Source organism: Psammomys obesus, unplaced genomic scaffold (assembly GCF_907164565.1).
Source record: "Psammomys obesus unplaced genomic scaffold, mPsaObe1.curated_primary_1811, whole genome shotgun sequence".
In the NCBI taxonomy this organism is placed as follows: Eukaryota; Metazoa; Chordata; class Mammalia; order Rodentia; family Muridae; genus Psammomys; species Psammomys obesus.
In genome coordinates this window covers 16278569-16301350 of record NW_026596040.1, presented here as the reverse complement: position 1 = coordinate 16301350, position 22782 = coordinate 16278569, and the positions used below count along the sequence as shown (strand labels likewise).

Sequence of the window (22782 nt, the reverse complement as noted above, 5' to 3'; positions counted from 1 at the left end):
GGGCTTGAGCACAGATTGTGACATGGCTAGGGCAGGGCAACCAGAACTTTGAGATTACAGTAACCGTTCACAGTGTGGGTTGACACAGTGTGTCAGGTATGACTTCCTTCCATGGAAGGAAAAGAGGAAGAAGCCAGAAGGTCTTACGAGATAAGGTAACAGCCACAGAACTTCGCTCTGCCATCCTTTGCTACCCACCAGGGGTACTTAGGGCCATAGGCACACCCAGAGTTCCCCATCTGCCTTGGAGATCCGAAACCAGGTTGCGGGAAGCCTGCTCACAGTGGGCTATGACTGGGACGTCTGCTAAGTCATATGGGTGTTTATTTGACCACAATCTCTTGTGGCTCTGAGCTAACTTCCGCCGTACATAAAAGTGAAAAACAAAAGAACTAATTTTTTTTAGCTCATTTTGTTGCTTTTCTGTATATAGTGCATATCCTCTGAATGCGTTCTTACAAAGCTTCTGAGAGGCTTTTTACTAAAGCATGAATTTCTGTGTATAGTATGTGTATATGTGTATGTTTATATATGTGTATATACAAAGTATATATATATATACACATACAATATGATATATCACACATTACATATATATGTATATATATAAATAATATAACATATGATGCAGGTTCTCTCTATGTAGTCCTCTCTTTCCTGGGGCTCCCTTTGCAGACAAGGCTGGCCTCAAACTCACCAAGATCTTCCTGCCCTCTGCCTGTCAACTTCACCACCATGCCTGGCCTGTGCCCATGAATTTTTACGACCACAAATTTTTAGATTTCAGGGAAATGGTTAAAATAAAATTGCGACATTTAGGAATAGATTTTGTTGTTGTGTTCTTGAGATAGGGTTTCATTCTGTAGCCCAGTCTGGCCTAGACTTGGTGCTTCTCTTGTCTTAGATTGCCATTTGCTGGGATTACAAACACGAGACACTATGCTTGGCAAAGAAACAGAGTTCCATTTGTTTGTTTTTTGAGAAAGAGTCTTCCTACGGTTGGCTTAAAATTTACCCTGAAAACTGAGTTGGCCTTGAATTTTCACTAATGCAACTGTGTCTGCCTTCCCAGTGTTGGGATTAGAGGATCATGTTGGTTATCATACCTGGCTGAAACAAATTAAAAACGTACTATTTTACAGAGAAACTTAAATAGTTTCAAGGTGTATTAAAAGTGAATTACTTTACCAAGATGAACAGCTTTTGTGCCAGTGATATAGCTCATTTATGTAAAAGTAGTTGCCGCCGAGCCTGAGTTGCTGAGTTTAAGTCCCAGGACCCCCACAATAGGAGAAGACAACTCTCCCAAGCTGTCCTCCGATCACATTTGGATGCTCCACCGTGTGTCCCCCATCCACACAAATAAGATTTTTTTTTTTTAATGTATAGGTTTATTCAGAGTAAAATCATGTGGCAAATAATGGGAATAGAAATTTGTTCATTGTGATAGTTTAAAGTGGTGTTAAACCTCTTTCCAACCGCGAGAATGTACTTAATATCAAAGCCCCTGAAATAAATCCCACCAGCCCTTTCTTCCCCACTCAGTCCACCCCACCCCAATCGAAGCAAACACAACTTTAGATCAAAGGAAACCAGAGCCACGCAGATCGAGGAGTGCTACAATTTCGGTACTTTATTATTTTTTTAAGATGTAGTAAGAATTATTCGTGAGTGTCTATGCAGGCATGGTGCTCAAGGAAGGTGGTGAATTCCCTGAATTGGGCATTGCCGGTAGTTATCAACCATAGATTCTGGGAATTCCCTGAAAGTACAAGTTCTTAATTGTTGAGCCAGCTCTCCAGCCCAGTTTTATGTTTTAGTCCCAGGTGCCAAGTGCATTCCTTATCTGGTAGCAGTGGCTTGAGGTGAGCATTCCTCGTTCCCAGTAAACTTTAATGCTGTAATTAAAATTAGCACCACCATCACGGAATAAATGTTTATTGATAAGCCTTAGTGCTGATTAACAAAGGTACTTACTCATCTCAGCTGCTTATCTTACCGTGATTGATGGTTCAGAGTAATTCCATTTTTTTTTATTAAACAAAAACAATTTAGATGTAAGTTGTTTGGGTTAGGGTTATTAGATTTTAATATACTGGAAAAATACCCATGATTAACTTTGAGAAGATAGTTCTTTGGCTATTTAGATAGATTCATTATTTAATTTTGTTATAGAATCAGCTATGTAGGATTCTAATAGCTATAAAATATGAAAAATGAATTAAGAGGTATGGAGTACAGTTTTTCTTATAGAAATATTATGCATGTAGAAGGGCTGAATTAAAATAAAATAATGAGAATATTTGAAGACATTTTTTCATCTCATCTTTAAATAATAACCTCTCTGTGAGTTTTATGAAGTTTATAGCCATTATGGCAAAAATAAGTACGAATTTTTTAATTTAACAAAAAACAGTAGTTTTTCTTGACTAATGTAATAATGATTCGAGTCAGCTCGATTTAAATTTGGCTGAGTCTGCTGCTGAACCTGCAGGTGTTTATTCACTAACCGGAACAGTGGATGTATTTTACTGTACATAACAGCAGCTCTGATGGCCACAGGGAGCTAGGAGTTTGATAGTGTATGGAAGAGGTCCCTGTCATCTTTGGAAGGGCACACTCTATGAAACATCTAATTCACAGGCTAAGAAATCTTGGACATTTGGAACAACTGAAAGGTGTAGTCACATGTTCATTTGGAAGTCATGTTTTCTGCTTCTGTGGAACTAAGTTGTAGAAACACGGATTATTTATTAGGTGTGAATGAGCTCAGGTGAATGGTCCCTGAATCCCCACTGCCATTGCTTGCTCTTTCTGTCTCTGCCTCTCCCTCTCTCTTTGTATATGTGTGTGTAGGCTGAGATTAATTTCAGATGTTAACCAGCTGCCTAACAAGCTTTAGGTATCCTCTGGTGTCTACTTCTCAGCAGTGGGATTACAGGCACACGCTCAGCTTTTTACCTAGGTTCGAGAGACAAGAACTCAGATCCTTATGCTTGAACTTAAGGAGCTGTCTTCTCAGCGCCCTGGGTAGTCTAAAATTTGGGATTTGGTTTGTTGTGTTTTATCATTTTAAGACTTACTTTTATGCACGGGCCTGTAGGGGTTTTTGTTGTTGGCTTCGGGACAGGGTCTCTCACTATGTAGCTCTGGCTGGCCTGAAATTCTCTAGGTAAACGGAGCTGGCTTCAAACTCACAGAAATCTGCCTGCCTCTGCTTCTCAATCACTGCGTTAAAGCATACACCACCATGCACAGCTCTGTATGAGTTTATGTGCACCCTGTGCAAGCAGTATACACGGAGGCCAGAAAAGGATATCTGGAGTTACTGGGCAGTTGTAAGCTGTCCTGCCGGGTGCTGGGAACTGATCCAAGGCTCTCTGCAAGAGAAGCAAGCACTCTTAATCACTGAGCTATCTGTCTAGCACTGCGTCTTCATAACTTCTTATGATGATCTAAATTATTTTCTAAAATAAAACATACCTAAAAGTGTTGTGGAAATATGAATGTCCAGAGAATGTGATTCTGGTAACCCCTCCCCCATCTGGGTCTCTATAAACAAAGGGTGTTAGGAAGTGTGAAAGGATAGATTGTAACTTTGGTTTTTTTATTTGCATTTGTGATTCATAAAGATCCTTTTTTTTTTTTTTAAATTCTGGAGGTGCTACTGTGGCATAGTTGTCATAGGCCTTCTCAGTGCCATTTTATAGATGTTGACATCAGAAGACCCTGACCCCAATCTTCAGCTAAGTTAGGTTTTGTCCAGAATATAGGTGCTAGAGGAGGAAGAAAAAAAAAAATCCCCCTGTCCAAATCTCACATACACCAGATTCTAAGTAACTGCAAATATTTAATTATAAATCCATTTCCAGGTACTTTAAAGCCCTTTACTTTTCATCATTGTTGAAAAGCATCCTCCTGTATTCAGACGCCAGAGTAGCAAGTTTGTGGCATGCTACTTTAGCCACCTGAGCGTTGTGACAAATTTGACAGACTGTAAATTGTACTGTGCTTGGCGCCTTGGGTGGGGCAGAAGCTAGTAGGGTGCGTGAGACAGCCAGATCCCCATAGGTTCTGTGACTCTGTGAGGTAAAGGTCACGTTAGCTTCCCTCTTGGCTGCCAGTGACACACAAAACCTTGAGGCAATCTCAGGGTTTCTCAAAGACTGTGAGTCATTGATGGGATAAAGGGTGCTGATATTGAGTCATACTCTTTAGTCTGTTTTGAGACAGGCTCCTAGTTGGTGAAAGGACCACACACCAGGCCTGGCCCGTGGCTGTTAGGGAAAGTTATGGAAAGTGCCTGAAACTGCTAACAACCCTGCTCTTCTGGTGGGTGAGAAGCAGAGGTAGATCTTCTGACAGCAGGCCTCTGAGACCAACTTTCTCTTAAATCGGTCTCCCTTGATTCAGGCCACTTCCTGATGAATGGGACCTCACCGCCATGCTGAGATTTCTCCCTTTCTTCCTCAGCTTTCTTTGGGTCTACTAGATTCCTTCCTCTGTCCTTACACTTCTTCTGTTCTCCCTGAGTTCATTCCTTCCCTCCATTGGCTTCATTCTTTCTGTGTGCTGGTAATTACTCAATTCCAGCTCATTCCCCTGGGTCCTGTGCCTACCTTGTAAACACGTTCCTTCAGATATCCCTCTGCCCAGGTTCCTCTTCCCAGGCACTCTCTCTTTCTCTCTCTCTCCCTCCTAACTGAAATGGACACTTGAGACCATTGTATCTCCCACCTTCCCAAGTCTTGGCTGTGTCTTTTCTTTGGAGTTCTGCCATGGCATCTTGACACATTCATTTCATATTCTCTCTTTCTCTTTCCTTCCCTTCCTCTATCTCATCTCATCCCCACCCCCCATCTGTTTTCATATTGAGTCCAATGTGGGTTTACCAGATGAGCCAGGTGGTGCTTCTATACCCCCTACTTCAGAATCCTCTACATTATTTTTTTAACCTCAGAGAAACCCCTACGTTCTTATCCTTGCCTGGACTCTTGAATTCCCTCCAGCCCTTCCTGGCTCCCTTAATATTAGTCCTTAAACTAATGTAGCATTCAGGATGGCTTACCCTAGCTTCTCATTTCTTCCCTATGCCAAGCTTATAAATCTTCCTCAGCACACTCCCTGCCCCACCCCCTCGATGCTCCCATAATGCCTTGGGCTTAACTGACCATCTGAACCCTTACCATATTCTCACCTCTGCAGTGACTATTCATCTCTTCTGGAACAATGCTTGCCACATAGAGGCACCTGACAGAAAGATACTGGATAAGAGGATGACTTCCCTAACAGTGAGGCGGCTTTCATTAGCAACTCTTAAAAAGGGGAGGGCATGGGATTAACACAGGGTCCTTCTGTCACAAAAACTAGGTCCTTAGACTTTGACTCACCCAGTTGCTCAATACCTCTTCTATGGGAAGCTAAATAATAATCTTTCATTGTGAGCCTTCTTCCTCAGCATTGGGTTTTATTAGCTCTTCTTCCTCCTCTGTTTTTCTGAGACAGATTCACATATAGTTCAGGCTCTATGGAACTAAGGATGACCTTGAACTCCTGATACTCCTCCCTCCACCTCCCAAGTCCTGAGATGACAGACATGTGCCCTACATCCAGGTATTTGCTTTCATTCAAAGCGAAATGGCTTAGTATCGTTTTTATGAGGGGTAAAAAACCCACATTTTCTTCTTTTAAACTGAGTATGTTAGCTCACATCTGCAATCCTAGTCCTTTGGAAGGTGAGTGTTAGAAGCTATACTGGGCTACATAGCGAATTCCAGGTCAGCTTTAAGGCTGTAGTGTGAGACATTATCAACAGCAAATGCGAGAGATCTTTTTATAATTGACACACTTGGTTCCTGCTAATATTCCATTAACATTAAGACTAGCTGAGGTGTCTGCTCCTGACCCATGTGTTATGTGGATAACATTTCTCAGAGGATATTTGAAATAAGTTAGGAAAAAAATGTTCTCACTAGAGAAAGATCTACTGAGTTTTAAAATCGGTTCCATTCTTAGAAGGGAAAATCATTCTGAACTTGGGATAAAAAGTTTTTTGAAAGGTTTTCTTATGAGGCTAGGGGAGGACTTACCCAATAAGCATGAAGCCCTGGGTAAGTCTGAGCCTGGAAACCAAACATACACAGAGTTTATGTGACAGGGAACCATGTAAAGGGCATTACAGACATTACTGGGAAATTCGTGGCTTCTGGTATGTGTGTCGTTCTCCACCCCCACTCCTCTGCTTTTGCTTCTGACCTGGACAGGCAGCTTCTCTTTACAGTTTCCTCATTTCTCAAAATCAAATGTGAAGAGTCACATCTGCTTTCAGTAGAGGCGTGGAAGGAGTGAATGTGAAGCAATGTGTCCTTAAAAACAGGCAGGCATTGATACCAAGATAGGCAATGTCAAATTGTTACTTTCCGTGGTTGGCCCATGATGCTTTGGTAGAACAAGTTCTGACCCTTTGCAAGACACCGCCTAAGGGCCTGATGTGCTCATTAGCAGCATATGTTGTATAATTCAAAAGCCGACCTTTTTTACAGGACTCTATTTGGATGTTTGGAAGAGTTCACCTATCCTATTTAGAGAAAGATTTTTAGTTGAGAAGAACAGGAATAAGAGGATTTTCTCCAAAGAGACTTCCTTGTCCCTTCTTCCCCATCTTTCCATCCTTCAAGAAGGTGTGACCGCATCTGCTAGAGTGAGTTGAGATGTGGCCACTTACCCCATTTCAACCTGACTTCATAAGAGTTTAGGAAAACCTGGGACTACAGGCAAGTGTGTACAGCACTGACTCCCAGCTACTAAAACACATACCTTCTTCAGCTGAGTTGAAACTTGGCTTCTGCTGAAAGGTTCACCTCTTTGTAAAGGGGTGGGAATGAGACTTAATAGGTAAAAATGGCAGTTGGGTGGAAGTTTTCTTGGAACTGGACTTTATACCAAGGAGAAAAGGATTCTTCCCAGAATGTAGTGGGCTTTTCTAGTACCTTCTATGATTGCCACCACTTCCCCCCACGTTTTGTTTTTGTGTTTTAAGGGTTTTTGGCAATAGGACAAGAGGGAATCAGAGAAGCCCTTTGAGCCAGATATGACAGAGCTGACCATTTACTGCTACTGTTTACAACACACACACACTCTGAGCAGTGTAAAGCGTCAGTGTCCCTTTCAGAACAAAGTGTCTTCGGCTGAGCACTGGGGCAGTCGTCTCTCAGAGAACACAAATGAGGCGAAGTATGTGACAACTGACTTGGTGTGGCGAAACAGTTCCTCAGGCCCAGATCTGTATAAAATTCCACACTGAGCATCTTTGAGGGGAGACTTAGTTTAGTTACAAAACAAAACAAAGAGAAAAATTAAAGCATTGGGCTGAGTGGTGTAATTACCCTGTCAGCACACACTCCTACCTTTGTTGGTGCCTGGAAAACAGCCAAGGCTAGACGAGATAGTTGAAAGTCATGCTGTTGTTTAAGCACGTTTTTTACATGTGCTTGCACATAGGAACACCTCTGGAGTGATTCCTCATGGGCAGTGACACCCTTCCCCTAATCAGCATTATGGAAAGCCTAGACTGTTGGCATTCTGTGTGTCCAGAACTCTGTTTGCCTTGGCTGGAAATTGAAGCAGTCTTTCTGGCCCCAGGCGACAAGAGTCATGGTCATGGCTGGGCTTTGGCAGCATCTCAGCTACAGTGTCAGGTGGTTGTTTCTCCCTCTCGAGTCCAGGACTTCACACATGCTACACCAAGAACTCTACCGTGGAGCTAATCCTCCACTATTCAGGGATGTGCATGTGTGAGTGTGTGTGTGTGTGTGTGTGTGTGTGTGTGTGTGTGTGTGAGAGAGAGAGAGAGAGAGAGAGAGAGAGAGAGAGAGAGAGAAACTGTATGTATTACGGGCTCAGAAAGTCCCAGCTATCATTCTGTCTCTGTAACCACCCAAGTCTCCACCACTGGGGTTCCTGGTGTGTGTGCTCAATCATGCCAAACATTTTTTCATGTATTTGGGGGATTCAGACTCATGTACTCATGTACAAAGAGCTTTTACCTGCTGAATTCTCTCCTCAGCTCTGGGAGTAGGGGTCGGGGTCCTGGAAGGATCACAAAGTGTGTTGTCAAGCTTTAAAATGTATGCATTTAAATTTGGGTGTGTGACTTCCTGTGTACACAAACGGATAAGAAACTCCCTTTGAAGGAGGTAGGTGTTCTCCCCACCTCATGCCGTTTTACATTTAGGGCAGGTTGCTTTGAGTTGCCCTAGGTAGGCTCAGAATCTGGCTTGGCCACTCTCCCTAACAGACCCTTCAAAGTCACCCTCTTATCTCCTCAGTTTTGTAAAGATCAAATGGGGGGGAAAAAGTGAGGCCACAGTATAATCCTGCCTATGATGTCTGTTTGAAAACTATTCTAATCCCTTTACTCCGTGTGTGTTAAACAGTAGCTCAGAATGTGAACTCTGTACAAACAAGGTCGAAAGCACCATGGAGGCGGGGCTTTGGTCTTGAATTTTTAGCCCTTTGGATAAATTGCCCCTGCTTTAGGGAATCTTGTTTCTGTGTCTGTAATGGGACAATGGTGGAGACTCCAGGTTAGAGGAGAACTGATCCCTTAAATCATGAACATGAGTGTGCTCTTCCCTCCCCCTTAATTTTTTGCACAACAAGTTCCAAAGCATAAATTGCTTTCACCTGGTTTCTCAGAAGGGTCTATCACGTTTAGGAGAGGTCAAACTAAGAATAATGTCCAAAGCTGGAGCTCTTCTGTTTTGTCCACAGGAGATGGAAATTCAAATGTGATTAATTTTGGAGAGGGGATCAGTGTCTAAGGAATATGTTTTTCAGCCGACCCAGCTTTGCTAATGAAACAGTGACGTCAGGCAGATGTGTAGCACAGATTTGCTGCCATCCGCAGCAGTGGTCACCTCTAAAAAGCCGGGATTTCCATTTACGGCCGAGCAGACTTCTGCCTAATGCTTTTTAAATTAAGAGGTGACTGTGGGCAATCTAATAAAACAGCCAAATACCAGGATATGAGGAAAATGTAAGCCTTAAGTACCCATGCCCCAGCAAACTGAAAGAACCAAAACATTGACTCTGTGCAAAATGAAACACCACTCCTCCCGCCTGTGGCGGTTGGCAGTCTGAGAATCCCAGGATTGAGGGGTTAACGGCAGGACCCGTGTGGAGATTTGTGAGAACAGATGGAAGTAACCCAGGGCACGGTGCCCCGACGGGGACCAGCCCCGATGCAGGCCAGTTGGGGTGGGGGTTGGGGTGGTCTCTGCAGCGAAGAGGCTCCCTAGTCGGAAGGCCTGGGCGCTCCTTTCTCAGCCGTCCTGGCAACACTCACTGGCTGTCTCCTGCAGCAGAGCCACGTGGACGTGTCTTTGTTGGTCTGGAGTGCCTGCTTCAGTGCCCCTCAGCCCTGCCCGGGAGACCCCTCTGTGTTTGCTTTGGGTTTCCTGGTACTGTAGAGCCTCCCTGGCTGACACAGTCAAACGCTCGGTGATGAAAAGCAGCCACCACCGGCACTCCAGCGCTGGAGCCTTCTTGGCTCATCAGCACTCAGGAAGCCCTTGAAAGAAGGTGAACAGAGAAAATATTGCCAGGACCTCTGCAGAGTTTTCCCCCTCAGCCCTCTGATTACACACACTAAGTGCCCGCTATCTGTGTAAATAACCTTCTCTTCCCCGCCTCCCTCCACCCTCTCTGCTCCCCTCCCCCGCCCCCTGCTCTTAGGCTCTCTGGCGTGATAAATAGCCAGGCTACTGCACAGCGTGCACCAACACCTGGGAATAATCATGCAAAAATAACAGTGAGAGACTGCGGCCCGTCTGTTCTTGACATTAACTTTCCTCAGTTTGACAGGCTGCCACCACCAGCTGTTAGACTTACGAGTCTCTCCTCTCTGTTTCCCCCCCCCCTTCCCCCCATTGGAGATGGCTGTTTTCCTGTTCGGGGGGCTCTAATAGGTTACGTCAGTGTCCCATCAAGATGAGGGACAAGAGCTTTGACAAAGCAACCCTTGCCAAAACTGGCCCATACTTTTCTTCTGATCTTTAATTCTCGTTATTAGTACTATATAAATCCTAGTGAGTTTTAAATGAGGACTGTCTTATTAGAAGTATATTTCTCCCCCTAAGAAGGTATGCAAAATTCCCACTCTTGAATTGCTTTTTGTAGTAAAGCCTAACCTTTGGCCTCCTAGGACCAAACCACTCATCAGTTTCCTGTCATTCAGGTCTCATAGGCATTTGCAACAATATTGAGGGTAGGACTAGCTCCTACTTTGGCGTTGCTCTATCCTACACCCTGAATTAGGTTGCTGGTATGACTCCCTGTCACATTAGTTAGGTGCTATTTCTGCTTTTTCAGATGAAGATAGAGTCACGTAGGGATCAAGTGGCTTGTCTGAGAGTCCATACTGAATGACCAAGCTAGCATTCCAACTCTAAAGACCATTGTCTGCACCAAACTGTTGATCATAAATGTCCCGCCTTTACACTCTTTCCTTGAATGCAGCTCTACAAATGAAGTTGTCACTACAATCCATTTATGACTATTTAACTAATGTTTGACCGATTTTCTTGATGAAGCTTGCAGCCTTGGGTGACAGGGGCTTGGGGCCTGCTCTTTTTTTTTTCTTTCTTTTATTTTCTTTTCTTTCTTTCTTTTTCTTTTTCTTTTGTAGCAGGTTGCACAATTTAGCAGATAGCTGTAGCTCTTTTGTGGGTGTGGGTTGAGGGGAGCAGAGCTAGACTTTTGGGGAGCCCATGTGAGAAAAAGATGTACAACTGGAGATTAGAAGAGTTTTTGGAGTAATTCAGGGCTCATCAGGACCTCTGGGATGCTCTCATCACTGCTGTGAAACTATAAAATGGAGGTGGGTTGCACAGCAGACTGCTTCCAGGTGTCAGTGTTTGAAAGAGGCTGCGTTTCCCCAGGCTGAGCTTCTCTGGGTTAAGCCCCCTTTTCTTATACTTTTAACACACTTTAACCACACTTAGCCATGCATTTAGAGGGGATTACAGATTCATGTTAAATATAGTAGCATATAGAAAGCAGCTTTGCAAGGTTGTATGTCGTTTTTGAGAACTGGAGTGTCAGACTGGGGGCTCCAGGGCCCTTTAAGACAGTGTTCGTGGAGAGGCACCTCACGTTGAGCATTCCATCTGCATGAGCTGTCACCATCTTCCTTGCAACTCTGATCCTGTCAGGTGTTTCAACAATGACTAAGGGCCCCCACGCAGCATGAACTGGTAGAGCCAGGACTTGAACCCTGGTCTCCTGATAACAAAGCCCGAGGACAGCTCCCCCCCCCCCCCCCAGCTGCCCCAATGAGAAGCTGTCTCCCAGCAGGCAGGCCTGTGGAACCCTTTGCAGTCCTCTGCCTTAACAAGCATCCTTAGACGAAGAAATTATGGCCTCAGTGTAGATCTAACCTGAGAAATCAGGGCATATATTGGAGTTGATCTTTTGTCTAACTATTGAGGTCCAGTGTGGTAGCGCAGTCTTGCAATCCCAGAACTAGGGAAGCAGGGGAATCCACAGACTGAAGCCAGACGACTCTGTTTAAGGAGACCGTATCTCAACAAATACTAAATTAACCACGGAATATCCTTCAAGGTCCTGCTTTCTATAAGTCCTTGTGTTCTGTGGTAACACCATGGCATACACGAGAGAACTGAAACCTATTCAAAGGAGCATTTTCACTGGGACATTACCTGGTAGAAATTACTGGCCATATTCTCTGAAGATTCCACTCCGTTTTAGTCTCCTGGGGTAGGTGATTCTCTTGTGAATTTCTCACTGCAATATATTCTTTTCTGCTATCCTGGCTGACACTTGAGCTAGCTTACTGTTCTTGCCCAAAAAAATGGGACACTGGTTTCCCTAGGATCAAGTGGATTGGTCTAGGTGGCCTTCTTGCTGGAACATTATGTGATGGTCTCAGGCAAAGGCTGGAGGCACAGACACCCAGAGCTTCGTGTGAGGAATGTGGGCTCAGTGATCCTTGGGCTCCAGTTATTACTTGAGCTAATGGAAATTCGGATTCTTCTCTAAGCTCCTAAGTATTGATAAATAGGAGGAATGCTTTTAAAAATAGCATATCTGCCAAGTAAAATACTCTGGGAGTGGCTGTCATTCCCACCCTGAAAACTCCTCTTTCCATTTGCTGACCTGTGGAGAGAAGGGTCTGCTGTTGGCTACATGGGTGGTCTTTGTGCTCCTCCTCCACAGGGCTTTGGGGGAGAAGGGGGGTAGGGTAGAAGATCTGGTTCTTCTGCTCCCCGAGGAAACTCGGAGAGAATACTTCACTCGAGTCAATCAAAGATGTGAATATTTGAGATTACATTACCTACCAGGTGTTAAGGGCTTTAGACTATTATCATTTTATGAGTCAGCTTGTATTTATAGTCAAAGTCTGTGAACCTTCACTTCCTTGTTTTAAAACGTGGTGCTTGGGACTTCTATGGTTACCACTAATTTACCTCTGGCATTCCACTTGGATTGTGTTTGTGGAAATAAGCACAGTTAGGTTATTTGGAGGCCTTTGTTCACAAGATGCCTCAATTCTTCAGGAATTTGGACTTTGGGCTGGGAGTGGCTCTCTGTGATAGAGCTTTGACCAAGTCTGCACCAGACCCTGGGTTTGGCCCCCAGCAAGCAGCAGCAGCAGCAGCAGCAGCAGCAACCCCACAACAAAGATTTAAAATGGAAATTTCATTTTTGGAATTACATAAGAATAAACTATTATGAGGTGTATCATAGGTCTGTCTCTAAGTGGGGTTGCGTTGGAACGGGGATTCAAGGTAGAAACAGGTGTAATAAGATTTGTTAGCAATATTAGAAGGCTGAAGAATCTATTTTCCAATTGAGGGAAGTAGGGCCCCAGAGAGGTTAAAGGATTAGGGAAGGTCACAGCCTAATTGGTGTCAGGTCTGGAGCCAAAATCCCAGTGTGAACACAGGCTACCCCCAGAAAGGTCCTACTCATTGTCCAGTCAGTCCCCACCTCCCAAATCTGAATCACAGTCCCCTCAGACTCCTCACTTCTTCTATTTTGGTCCATTTCTTTACACATTAACTCAAGTTGGCTTTGTTCTCAATCCTAGTGTGGGCTGTGGATTTGGTCACATGAAGTTATTTTCAGAAACCCATCCATTTTTGTCCCTTTGGCTTTATACGACCTAATGTCATCTTGTAGTTTTTAATTTTGGAACATCTTTCTAATCTCACACCGATTTTTAGCTGCAATAAAGAGTGTAGTTAGGATTGGGCTTCTCTTTCTTACTCTCTCTGCCTTAATTTCCTTGCACAGAACCCCTTCCTCATTTATCAGTCAACATTTTAAAACAGGAATTTCGAGGGGGAACTTTGATCCACATTAAGCAGCAGTTTCTAGAAGGCCTCCATCACCTTATCTACGGTTTGGACCTGCTGAGGGCTTCTCTTTCTGGGACTCTGCGATCAGGACAAGGAATGCAGAACAGTAAAAAGTATAGTGCAAAAGAAGTTTTATGGCAGCTTTGAGAGCCGGAAATTAAGTTTCCTTAGCAGGCTGATGGGTGAAGGGCTAGTCTCTGGCATCTAGAATCACCCAGACAAGTGAATGTCGGTTTATCATTTTAGGTGGAATGCAAATTATAGATAATCCTCTGGTCGTTTCATCCAGGAGCCCATACAGATGACAGCCTCCACTGTTTAAGGAGCATAGTTCCTCATCTGACTCTATTGAAACACTCGTTTTATTAGTTTTTTTTTTAAAGCAACAAAGAATATATAATATTAAATCTGTATCCAAAAGACAGCGAAGTAGGCTTTATGAATCGAGGGGTGTATGCACAGCAGATGGAGTTTTACTAGGTCAGCCATCTGACCTAGTAAATGTGTCCTTAACATTTACTATTTGTTAACCCAACCGAACCCAGGATGCTGTCCCTTGCATTCAGGCACTGTTTGTGCCCAGTGTGTAGATAAACTGGAGCGCCAACAAACAGGTGTCTTTTTCACAACCAATGACCTGTTCCCAAGGTCAAATCAAAGCTGTTCGCTGGCAGTCCCAGTAGTTGTTAATTGAGCCAAATAAATGGCCAGCGATCTGTCTGTGATAGATGTGGGCTTTGCTTACGTCACAGCTGGGCATCTAAGCCTGGGAAGGACACCTCTTTGCTGCCCTTTCAGGGATGCAAAGTGAGGCATTCTTGGACCACAAGGCCTTGTACTTGGCTGCAGTATTCAGTTCTTTTGGATTTTGAGAGGGAGCTGCCAAGCCTTGGTCAAGCTCCTCCGTCATCTTGATAAGATGGATGAATCACTGAAGGCTTTGTGGGTTGGAGAGCTCAGGTTGTGTTGATGCCAGGCACACACATTTATTTATTCTCTTTATAAATTCCTGCTAAACTTCACGCTAGAACACTTAATTAGGAATTGGTTCTTAACACAGGCTAATATTCAGTTTATGTGCTTCAGTGTGTATAATCGAGTTATAAATTTTACATATTCAGCAGAGTAAGTTAATATTTTAGTAGTGATTTAATTCATTATGCTTTATATAGTACCCTGAGAATAACTGTAGTCCATCTCCTTTATTTAAATGTCCAATAACATAGATGTTGTTTATTAGTATTTACCAGAGTTTCTCCTTTTGATAATGTTATAATTTTAAAAATGAGGTTTCTGTATGAGGGGGAAGCAGTGTTAATGTTACAAAGCATTTTCATTCACATTTCCGGTGAATTTTAGAAGGCCTGCTTCTCACTCAGGAAGCTAGCGCTACCCCGCACCCCTCACCTTCTTGGACTAGAAAACACAAAATGCTCATTTCTGTTCTGCTTATATTTTGGCACCATGAAAGCACTCAGAGCCTGTGATAATTGCAAATGGAATGTAGAATGATGATCTGTTCTAGAAGCGATGTAAGCAGATTGCATTACAGAGAACTCCCAGAATGCATCACCCCTGCAGTAAGCCTGTCTGTCTTTCAGGTTGACCCCCTGTTTACAGTGCCGGCACCACCGCCGCCGATTGCCAGCAGTCTCGCACCTCAGATTCTGCCCTCCTACTTTTCCCCATCTTCATCCAATATTGCAGCACCCGTCGAACAGCTTTTGGTTCGGACTCGGTCCGTGGGTGTCAATACGTGTGAAGTTGGAGTAGTGACAGAGCCAGAGTGTCTTGGGCCCTGTGAACCTGGGACCAGTGTCAATCTGGAAGGGATCGTGTGGCATGAAACAGAAGAAGGTAAATATCATTTATTTTTATTTATCTCCCTCTGCCCTCTTCTCCATGGTGTATCTCTCTCCATCTGTGAGGGGGATTTATTTTCTTTGTGGTCTGAGAGCACAGAAAGGTGGTGTGTAGGCTTCTCTGACTGTTGGGTTAAATAATGATGCTTAACCGTCGTGTTCCTGGCTTCCTGTACCTTAAAGATGCATCAGAGCCTTAAAAAAAATGCTTCTCCATACATGGAGGATCTGTGAGAAGTGGGGTCAGGAGCAACTTTCTCCTAAAAGGTATCAAGGCGACAGAGCTCAAGTTCATTTTATTTGTGGTATGACTGTCAATTTGTCTGTTTCTGTGTTGTGGGATCTTTTATTTATCTATCTACCTTCTGAATCTAACTGTGCCCTGTTTACACGGCCAGGGCCATTGTCATGGTGTGGCCAGGGCTGGTTGTTGCTCAGAGCTAATGAAGCTAAGGTTAAAGGTTTAAGGCCCAGTTGAGCCTGTCATCTCTTCTACTTCCCCAGGCAAAGCCGTTCTTGCCCCTTAACTCATCAAGCCTTTTGGCAAGTGCGACTCATTACGGGGAAAAACCGCCCAGGGAAACTGGACCCATCTATCACCACCACTGGGAATATAAGTCAGAGTGCCAGCCATGCAGATAGTGGGTCCAGATCAGGTTGCCATGTCTCATAGCACATGGCGTGGAGCGTTTTCAAGCAGCATGCATCATTAACAGGCCAGAAGATACTGAAAAGCAACTCCCAGGGACTGAGAGGAGCCTGCTCTGTGTACAATAAGAAGAGCGGGGAGTTGAAGGGAGAAACACACCAGTTGCTTCCTGAGGCCCAGCAGAAAATGAACGTGGGGAGCCTTTCTCCCCTGTAAGCTTTGTTGGTAAAGCATGAAGGGGATGGATGACAGCTCAAACCCCTGGGCGTCCATGAGAAGAGTCAGAGAAAGGCTGAGAGTGACAAGAATGGACCGAGACTCAGTCATTAGTTGAGTTTGTCTGAATCAAGGGTGGGGAGGGGGAGTTGAGGATGCAACTTAATAAGGTAGAATATATGCTAGGTAATTTTGCGTGTGCTCCTGTGAGGGGTTTATTGCTGGGCAGAAGTAGCTCTGACTGCTTCAAGGAAGAAAGAACAAAGATTGGAGAAATCTCTGAATCCCACTATAACATTATATGTACTCTTGTATGATTTGTTTCTTAATAATTTAAAAACAAAGATTGCAGCTGGTACCAGTAATGAACAAAAGAATTAATTATACAGTAAAAGGGAGTGAAAATAGCAGCTATGAAGTTAGTTCTTGTTTGTTTAAAATAGAAATTAATTACCCAGAATTTAATTTCACTTTAGAAAAAAAATTTTTTTCCACCTTTCCCATCTTCACACTTTTAGGTTGGGTTTGTCACCACTCTGAAAAGCCAATTGGCACAGTACTGTGAGAATATAGGGCTGGAGAAGGATCATCTGAGAGCACACACAGTTAAACTTTCCTCCCTGTTTGTTCAGAACCCATTTCCCAGGCCAAGGCCAGTTTCTGCCTGGCCCCCATCCTCAGGTTGCACAGTATGGCTCCATAGGGCTCTCTCTGTACAGCAGAAGTATCGGAGAAGGGGTTCAGTCTGATCTTCTTGCCTAGAGTCAAGACGAACAACACATTTAGTTACATAAAGATTTTCAGTAACAGGAAACAGAGTTGGAGAAAATAGGGGTTTAATGCCCGTGAACTTGAAATTGAGATTTCTTGGAAAATTGGCTCACTAAGCTGAGTCGCTGTCTTCCTGTTTCTTAATGGACTTGCTGCTTGTCATGATGTTATTGATGTAAGGATGGAGTAGGACAGGCTTCCTAAGGTGGGGCCTCACTGGGTGGCAGATGTTATAAAATTAGCCACAAGCTTTCTGGGATAGTTTGGGTTATTTTTCAGCTTGCCTAGAAGTCTGTTTAGTTTTGACTTTTAGCCTTGGCCTCTAATAAAAGTGGGTTATTTGGTGCAGGGGCAGGAGTTGAGGGGTTGTGCTTAAAAGCCAAAGCAAGTGCATGAATTGAAGCAGAATTCTGAGACTCTGGCTCTGTGTTTAAAGAGCTTGAAGACATTGTTTTGAAAGTATACAAATAAAGCCTTATCAGTTCCATTCTAGCCTCTAAAAATGGTTTTTGACTTAAAATTTCTTTTGGGGGGGATAGGGGACAAAGCTTTGCTCTGTACTGGAGCCTGGCACTGAACTCATGTTCCACTCACCTCTGCCTTTTGAGTGCTGGGATTCCAAGCAGGTGCCACCTACCATTCCACCATGCATGATGGTCTCCAGATTTGAAAAAGCTGGTTTTCTGTGCCACCATCCAGCCATATCTGTGGGTGTCTTTGCACTGACTCAGGACTGTAGATTCACAGGCAAAGTAGCCAACTGTGTGCGGGGCCAGTCTCAGGACTGCCTTGCCAGTGCAGATGTTTGCTGTGATGGTTTGAGGAGCTACAGCCACTCATAAAGTGAGTTTTGAGGGCTAAACTCAATTTCTTGCCTCTGAGGAATTTAAGTCATCTGAGCTCAATCAAATGCCTCCATTGCTTCTATCATGGGTAGTGTTTTCCCAAGTTTAATTTGATAGTTCATTCACATGTGTGGAGGTCCTATATCCCCGTGTTTTCAGACCCTAGAATTTCAAAAATTCACAGTCACAGTCTTCGGGGGATATTGGATATTTTTGCAACCTCTTGGAGGACAGAGGAATAGGGAGACTGGAACGTGACATTGGGTTAAGTATTTAGCTGCCTCCTGTTCTTGGAAGCCCTCATTATGGTCTGCTTCTTTTAGTTTGTCTTTGCTTCTCCAGTTACTGCCCTTACGTGAATTTCTGCTTGTTCAAGAACCAAGTTGAGCATGGAAATAAAGTGTTAACAGTAAAGTTGCTTCTGGAAAAAATTAGCAGGCTTCAGACTGTGCTTAATAGGAGAGAAAAACTATTACTACATGTGGGTGTTTGCTTATTCTACTCTGATCTTTCTTCTCTAAGGTGAATGTTTAGGAGCAGTGATGGATTGTACAAAATTACTAGCAGCTGTTGCAGGAATTTCCATAGCATTTCATTTGTGACATTTGGGACACATATGCCTAAATTGTAAGAGCTTGTTTGAAAATTTGCTTTTAAGAAAATGGGGGGAAAAAAGTTGCTGAATTGAGCACCGTGTTGTGTAGAATACATGTGTTGGTCTCGGCTTTAGGAATCTTGAGTGTGTTTCCTTTTTCATTTTATTGAAGTGGGGGATTTTCAGCAATTATTGTTCATTTTTAATATACGTATGTGAGTGAATCTCTGGATATGTACATATGCGCGCAGGTCCCCCCGGGGAGCCAAAAGTAGTCCTGGATTCCTCAGAGCTGGAGTTATAGGTGGCTGTGAGTTGCAGGCCACCAGAGGTTGGGTGCGGTGAACTGAACTGTGGAGCAGGCTCTCCAGCCCCTCAGTCATGTTTCCTATTGGGACTTTTTTGGTAGGTGGCTACATATGGGAGAGAAAACTTGGTTCAGCTGTGTCCACCGTCCATTCACACAACTGTCATTCCTCTCCCCTTTAGTTTCCTAATGGTTAACAGAGTTAAAGCCACTGACAGAAAAACTGGCATTTGCCAATGATGTTCTCAGCACCTCGCTATTAAATCACTCAAGAGAGGTACGGCTTTTAGAATCAGACGACCCTAGGCATTGGGTCAGTCTGAGTTGGCATGGATTTGGGCACTGGTCTGGTTTCGGTAACGACCTGTGTTGTAATATTCCAAAAGTGATTGGGAGGCAGGGGAGAGAAGAGGGGGAAGGGAGAACACTAGGTCCTATGCAAGGTTTCTTGATTTTTTTTTTTTGTTTTTAAGGAGATCATGTGCATTTATTGCCTCAAGTACTCAAGTATAAAATGGACAAGGACACTTGCCTTTCCCCAGTGATTGAGAAGACCTCCAAAATGCTGAAGTATGGCAGGGAAGCATAGTTGTTCAATTAGTAGTGATGGAAGCGAGAGCCTTGAACATCCAGATGAACCAGAGAGGATTTAAGGGACAGTCTTCAGGAACAACCAATTGATAGCACTCTTCCTAATATGGTGGCAGACACCTTACTGTTGAGTTTTCAAATTAGCCAGGAACCACAGGTTTATTTCTTTGTAGTTTCTGCTGAACTATGCAGTCCAGAAAACAATAGTAATGTTCCTACAGCCTAAATGCTACAGAAAGTGGATCTATCTCACTTGCAGTTCCAGCAATCTGTAGACAGACAGAATGAAGGTGAGCCTGAGGCCAGCTTGGGCTCCAGGGAGACTCTTGTCTACAAACAAACAAGCAAGCAAGCAAACAAACCTTGCTTAGGTCATCAATGGGAGATTTCCTAGGAGCCAGTGGAATGCCTGGGGCACAGTGAGTATGATTGTAATGAGACAGAATCTCATTGAAGGGGAGAGTGCCATATAGGAATTTCTTCACCTGGTGGTCTGCGCCTTGGCTTTCCAAGGGGGAGGAGAGACTTAGGAAATGATTACTTTAAAGGTAATTAACTGGAGAAATAAATGACTCTTTTTAAAAACCACTTGAGATGTTCGTAAATCTCACTTCTCTTGGATCTCCAAAGTCATAAATGTGCAGTGTAGTGAGTTTCAAGATAACTCATTAAAAGGCAAATGATGTGCATAATTGAGGATAGCCTAAAATACAGTATTACGATTCTTATTCTGCAGTGTTTACTCACTGATCACACCACTTCAAACAGAACATTTCTTTTAAAATTTTGATTAATTTGAGAAGAGATTACATACTAATCCAGGCTTACGCCGTGTTTTCTGTGACTAAGCATAGAGTTTGTGCAATGCTTTGCTGAGTGAGAAACTGTTTGTCGAAGTCCATAGCTGTGTTGTTATAAATTTGTCTGTGGCTCACAGGGGCATGAAATGACATTGTTGACTCGCATGCTTCATTATGCACTCCCGTCGATGATACCCACGCGGTCACAGGAAACATTAAGATAGCTGGTGGCTGACCAGCGTTCAGCACGTTATCAGTTCATATATTTGTCAAAAATGAATAAAATAGTTGTTTACTATCCTGGCAAGGAAAAGATTATAGCCTTGATCCTTAACAGAACCCTACAGAGGTTTTGAGGGGCTGAAAGAACTCTTAATTGTAATTAGTACCACTGTGTGCACTGGCCATAAACTTTTTCATAGCCTTCTTTGCCCAACTTACGGGGAGGCTGCCGGTGAGCGTGCAGTTGGTCCCTTGAAAGCCACCATTGCTGGTGGCAGAGCAGCCCAAAGGTTGTATCTTCCATTCATGTGGAAAGGAAACCCAAGTCCAAAAGCAGAGAGTGCTTTCACAGAACACAAACCATTTATTTACCTCTGGCTATTCTGAGAACAAGGTTATTATTGTTTTGTTTCTGAGACAGTCTTACTAGGTTGTCCCAGGACCAAGTCTGCTTCAGCTCAGTACCTGGAATTTCAAGTGTGAACCACTGTGCTGATCCAACATCTTTAAGAAAAGAGATGTCATAACAACGGGACCTGTGAAGCGGCTTAGCATTGTCCTGGTGAAGTAACACGGGCACACAGGCTACAAGGAGGGGTTGGTCCTGTGTGTTTTGTTGGAAAGCTCCAGGTTGTCCACAAGGTGAATAAGACACTGCTTTCAATGGGAGTAGGCATCATGGCTTCAGATCAACATTTAAACCGTGGTTATCTCTGTCAGTCCTTTGGTGGGGGCATCGGGTACCAAGTAATGAAGTGGACAGCTTGAACCAACTTTATAAAGACATTTTAAAACTTTTATTGTTGCTTTATCTCAAAGCTAAACTCATATTTGAATACAGAACTTCAAGCATTTAAATATTTCTAAGGATTTAGATGTGAGAAAGATGAAAGTTGTCCTATAAGGTATGTGTGTGTGTGTGTGTGTATAACTGATGTACTTTTTTTCCCTAAAAGGAGAAATTTATAAAAAAAATTTTTGAAAGATTCTTAATGCTACACTGACTTTGCACTAAGAGTGCATTTATAATTACAAGATGGAAACGATCTCACTATTTGCAAAGAATAACTACTGACCCATCTGGACACATCAACTGAAGCATGTCATTGATTTTTTTCTTACAATTTTCATAGCTTTATTGAAATATAATTCACATAACATGTGATCTGTTCATTGAAAGTGTGTGATCCATTGGTTTTTCACTGCATTTAGAGTTAGGCATCCATAGTTATAATTAATTTCAAAAGGTTTTCATCACCCCAAATGAAAGCCAGGACCTTAGTCCTCCTGCAGTGACTTCTTTTCTTTTCTTTTCTTTTCTTTTCTTTTCTTTTCTTTTCTTTTCTTTTCTTTTCTTTTCTTTTCTTTTCTTTTCTTTTCTTTCTTTTCTTTTCTTTCTTTTCTTTTTTCTTTCTTTCTTTCTCTCTCTCTCTTTCTTTCTCTCTCTCTTCCTTCCTTCCTTCCTTCCTTCCTTCCTTCCTTCCTTCCTTCCTTTCTTTGTTTCTTTCCTTGATTCTTTGCTGATTTAATGGAAACCTATAAAACAAAGGGTTGATTCAATAAGCACTTTCTTTGGACCTGGACGTTGACTAGATACTAATTTCATTTAAGCCAGAACAAACTCACTGTCACTCACCATCACTGTTCTAATAGAGATGTGAAACTCGGTTCACCTGTACCAGATAGCACGCCTGGCGAGTGGGAGAGTCTGAATTTGAACTCCCTGCAGTTATACTCTGAGACCCTTGCTCTCCACAACACCTCTTCCTTCTCAATTCCTGCTTTCCTTCTATCAGAGCTTTCCTTGTGTTTCCCTAGGTACTGGGTTTCGAGCAAGTGTGGTGTGGTAACTCAAGGCTGTATTTGAAGTGTGAAATGGTAAGGGTTTCTTTGTAGTTCACAAGTCTGATTTTGGCAGTTGTCCTCAAACTTCAACTGGGTTAATGTGTACACAGTGTTCTTTCCAGCCCCACTATCCTGCAATTACTTAGGTGTGAGTCACCTGCTCTTTCCTTTTGGATCCCCCACATCTGGCATACAACAATCCCAAGTGTACATAGCTGTGGACTGTTAAATAAATTCATGGAACAAAGTGCAACAGGCTAAATACCTGTGTAAGCTGAAATCATGGAGCTTTCCAGCCAGAGGTATGCTATTTTTGAATTATGTTTGGTCTAGACAATGAAAAATAGCTCCAGAAATACCTTATTGTTGATTTTTAAAAATTTATCGGAAAATCGGATTTTAAAAAATTAATTAAATTTTTAACCTTGTCATTATCTGACTAATCAGAACAAAAAGAAAGTATAATCAAAATTATTCAGGATTGGTGCCCTAGTTCAGAGGATAGGGGCACTTGCCTCTGAGCCTGAGAGTCCCCAGGATCCACGTGGTGGAGGGAGAGAACTACTCCTGCCAGTTGTTCTCTGACCTCCACATCCAGAACTGGGACGGCCATCCCCCTCTACACAAGTAATACACACAAATAAACAAAAGTAATAGTTCATTCATTATCCTCAAAACGATTTTCATTTTCTGATTG

At 43.1% G+C, this 22782-nt stretch overlaps 1 protein-coding gene across 3 annotated transcripts in view; it reads left to right on the top strand.

Moving 5' to 3' along the window:
• Window positions 1-22782, top strand: part of Znf608 (zinc finger protein 608) — a 109685-nt gene that overhangs the window by 32351 nt on the left and 54552 nt on the right. For all 3 annotated transcript variants that reach the window (XM_055622772.1, XM_055622771.1, XM_055622773.1), the window contains exon 3: window positions 14984-15239. In XM_055622772.1, the coding sequence (XP_055478747.1) occupies window positions 14984-15239 (256 nt within the window). The remainder of the gene's footprint in view (window positions 1-14983; window positions 15240-22782) is intronic.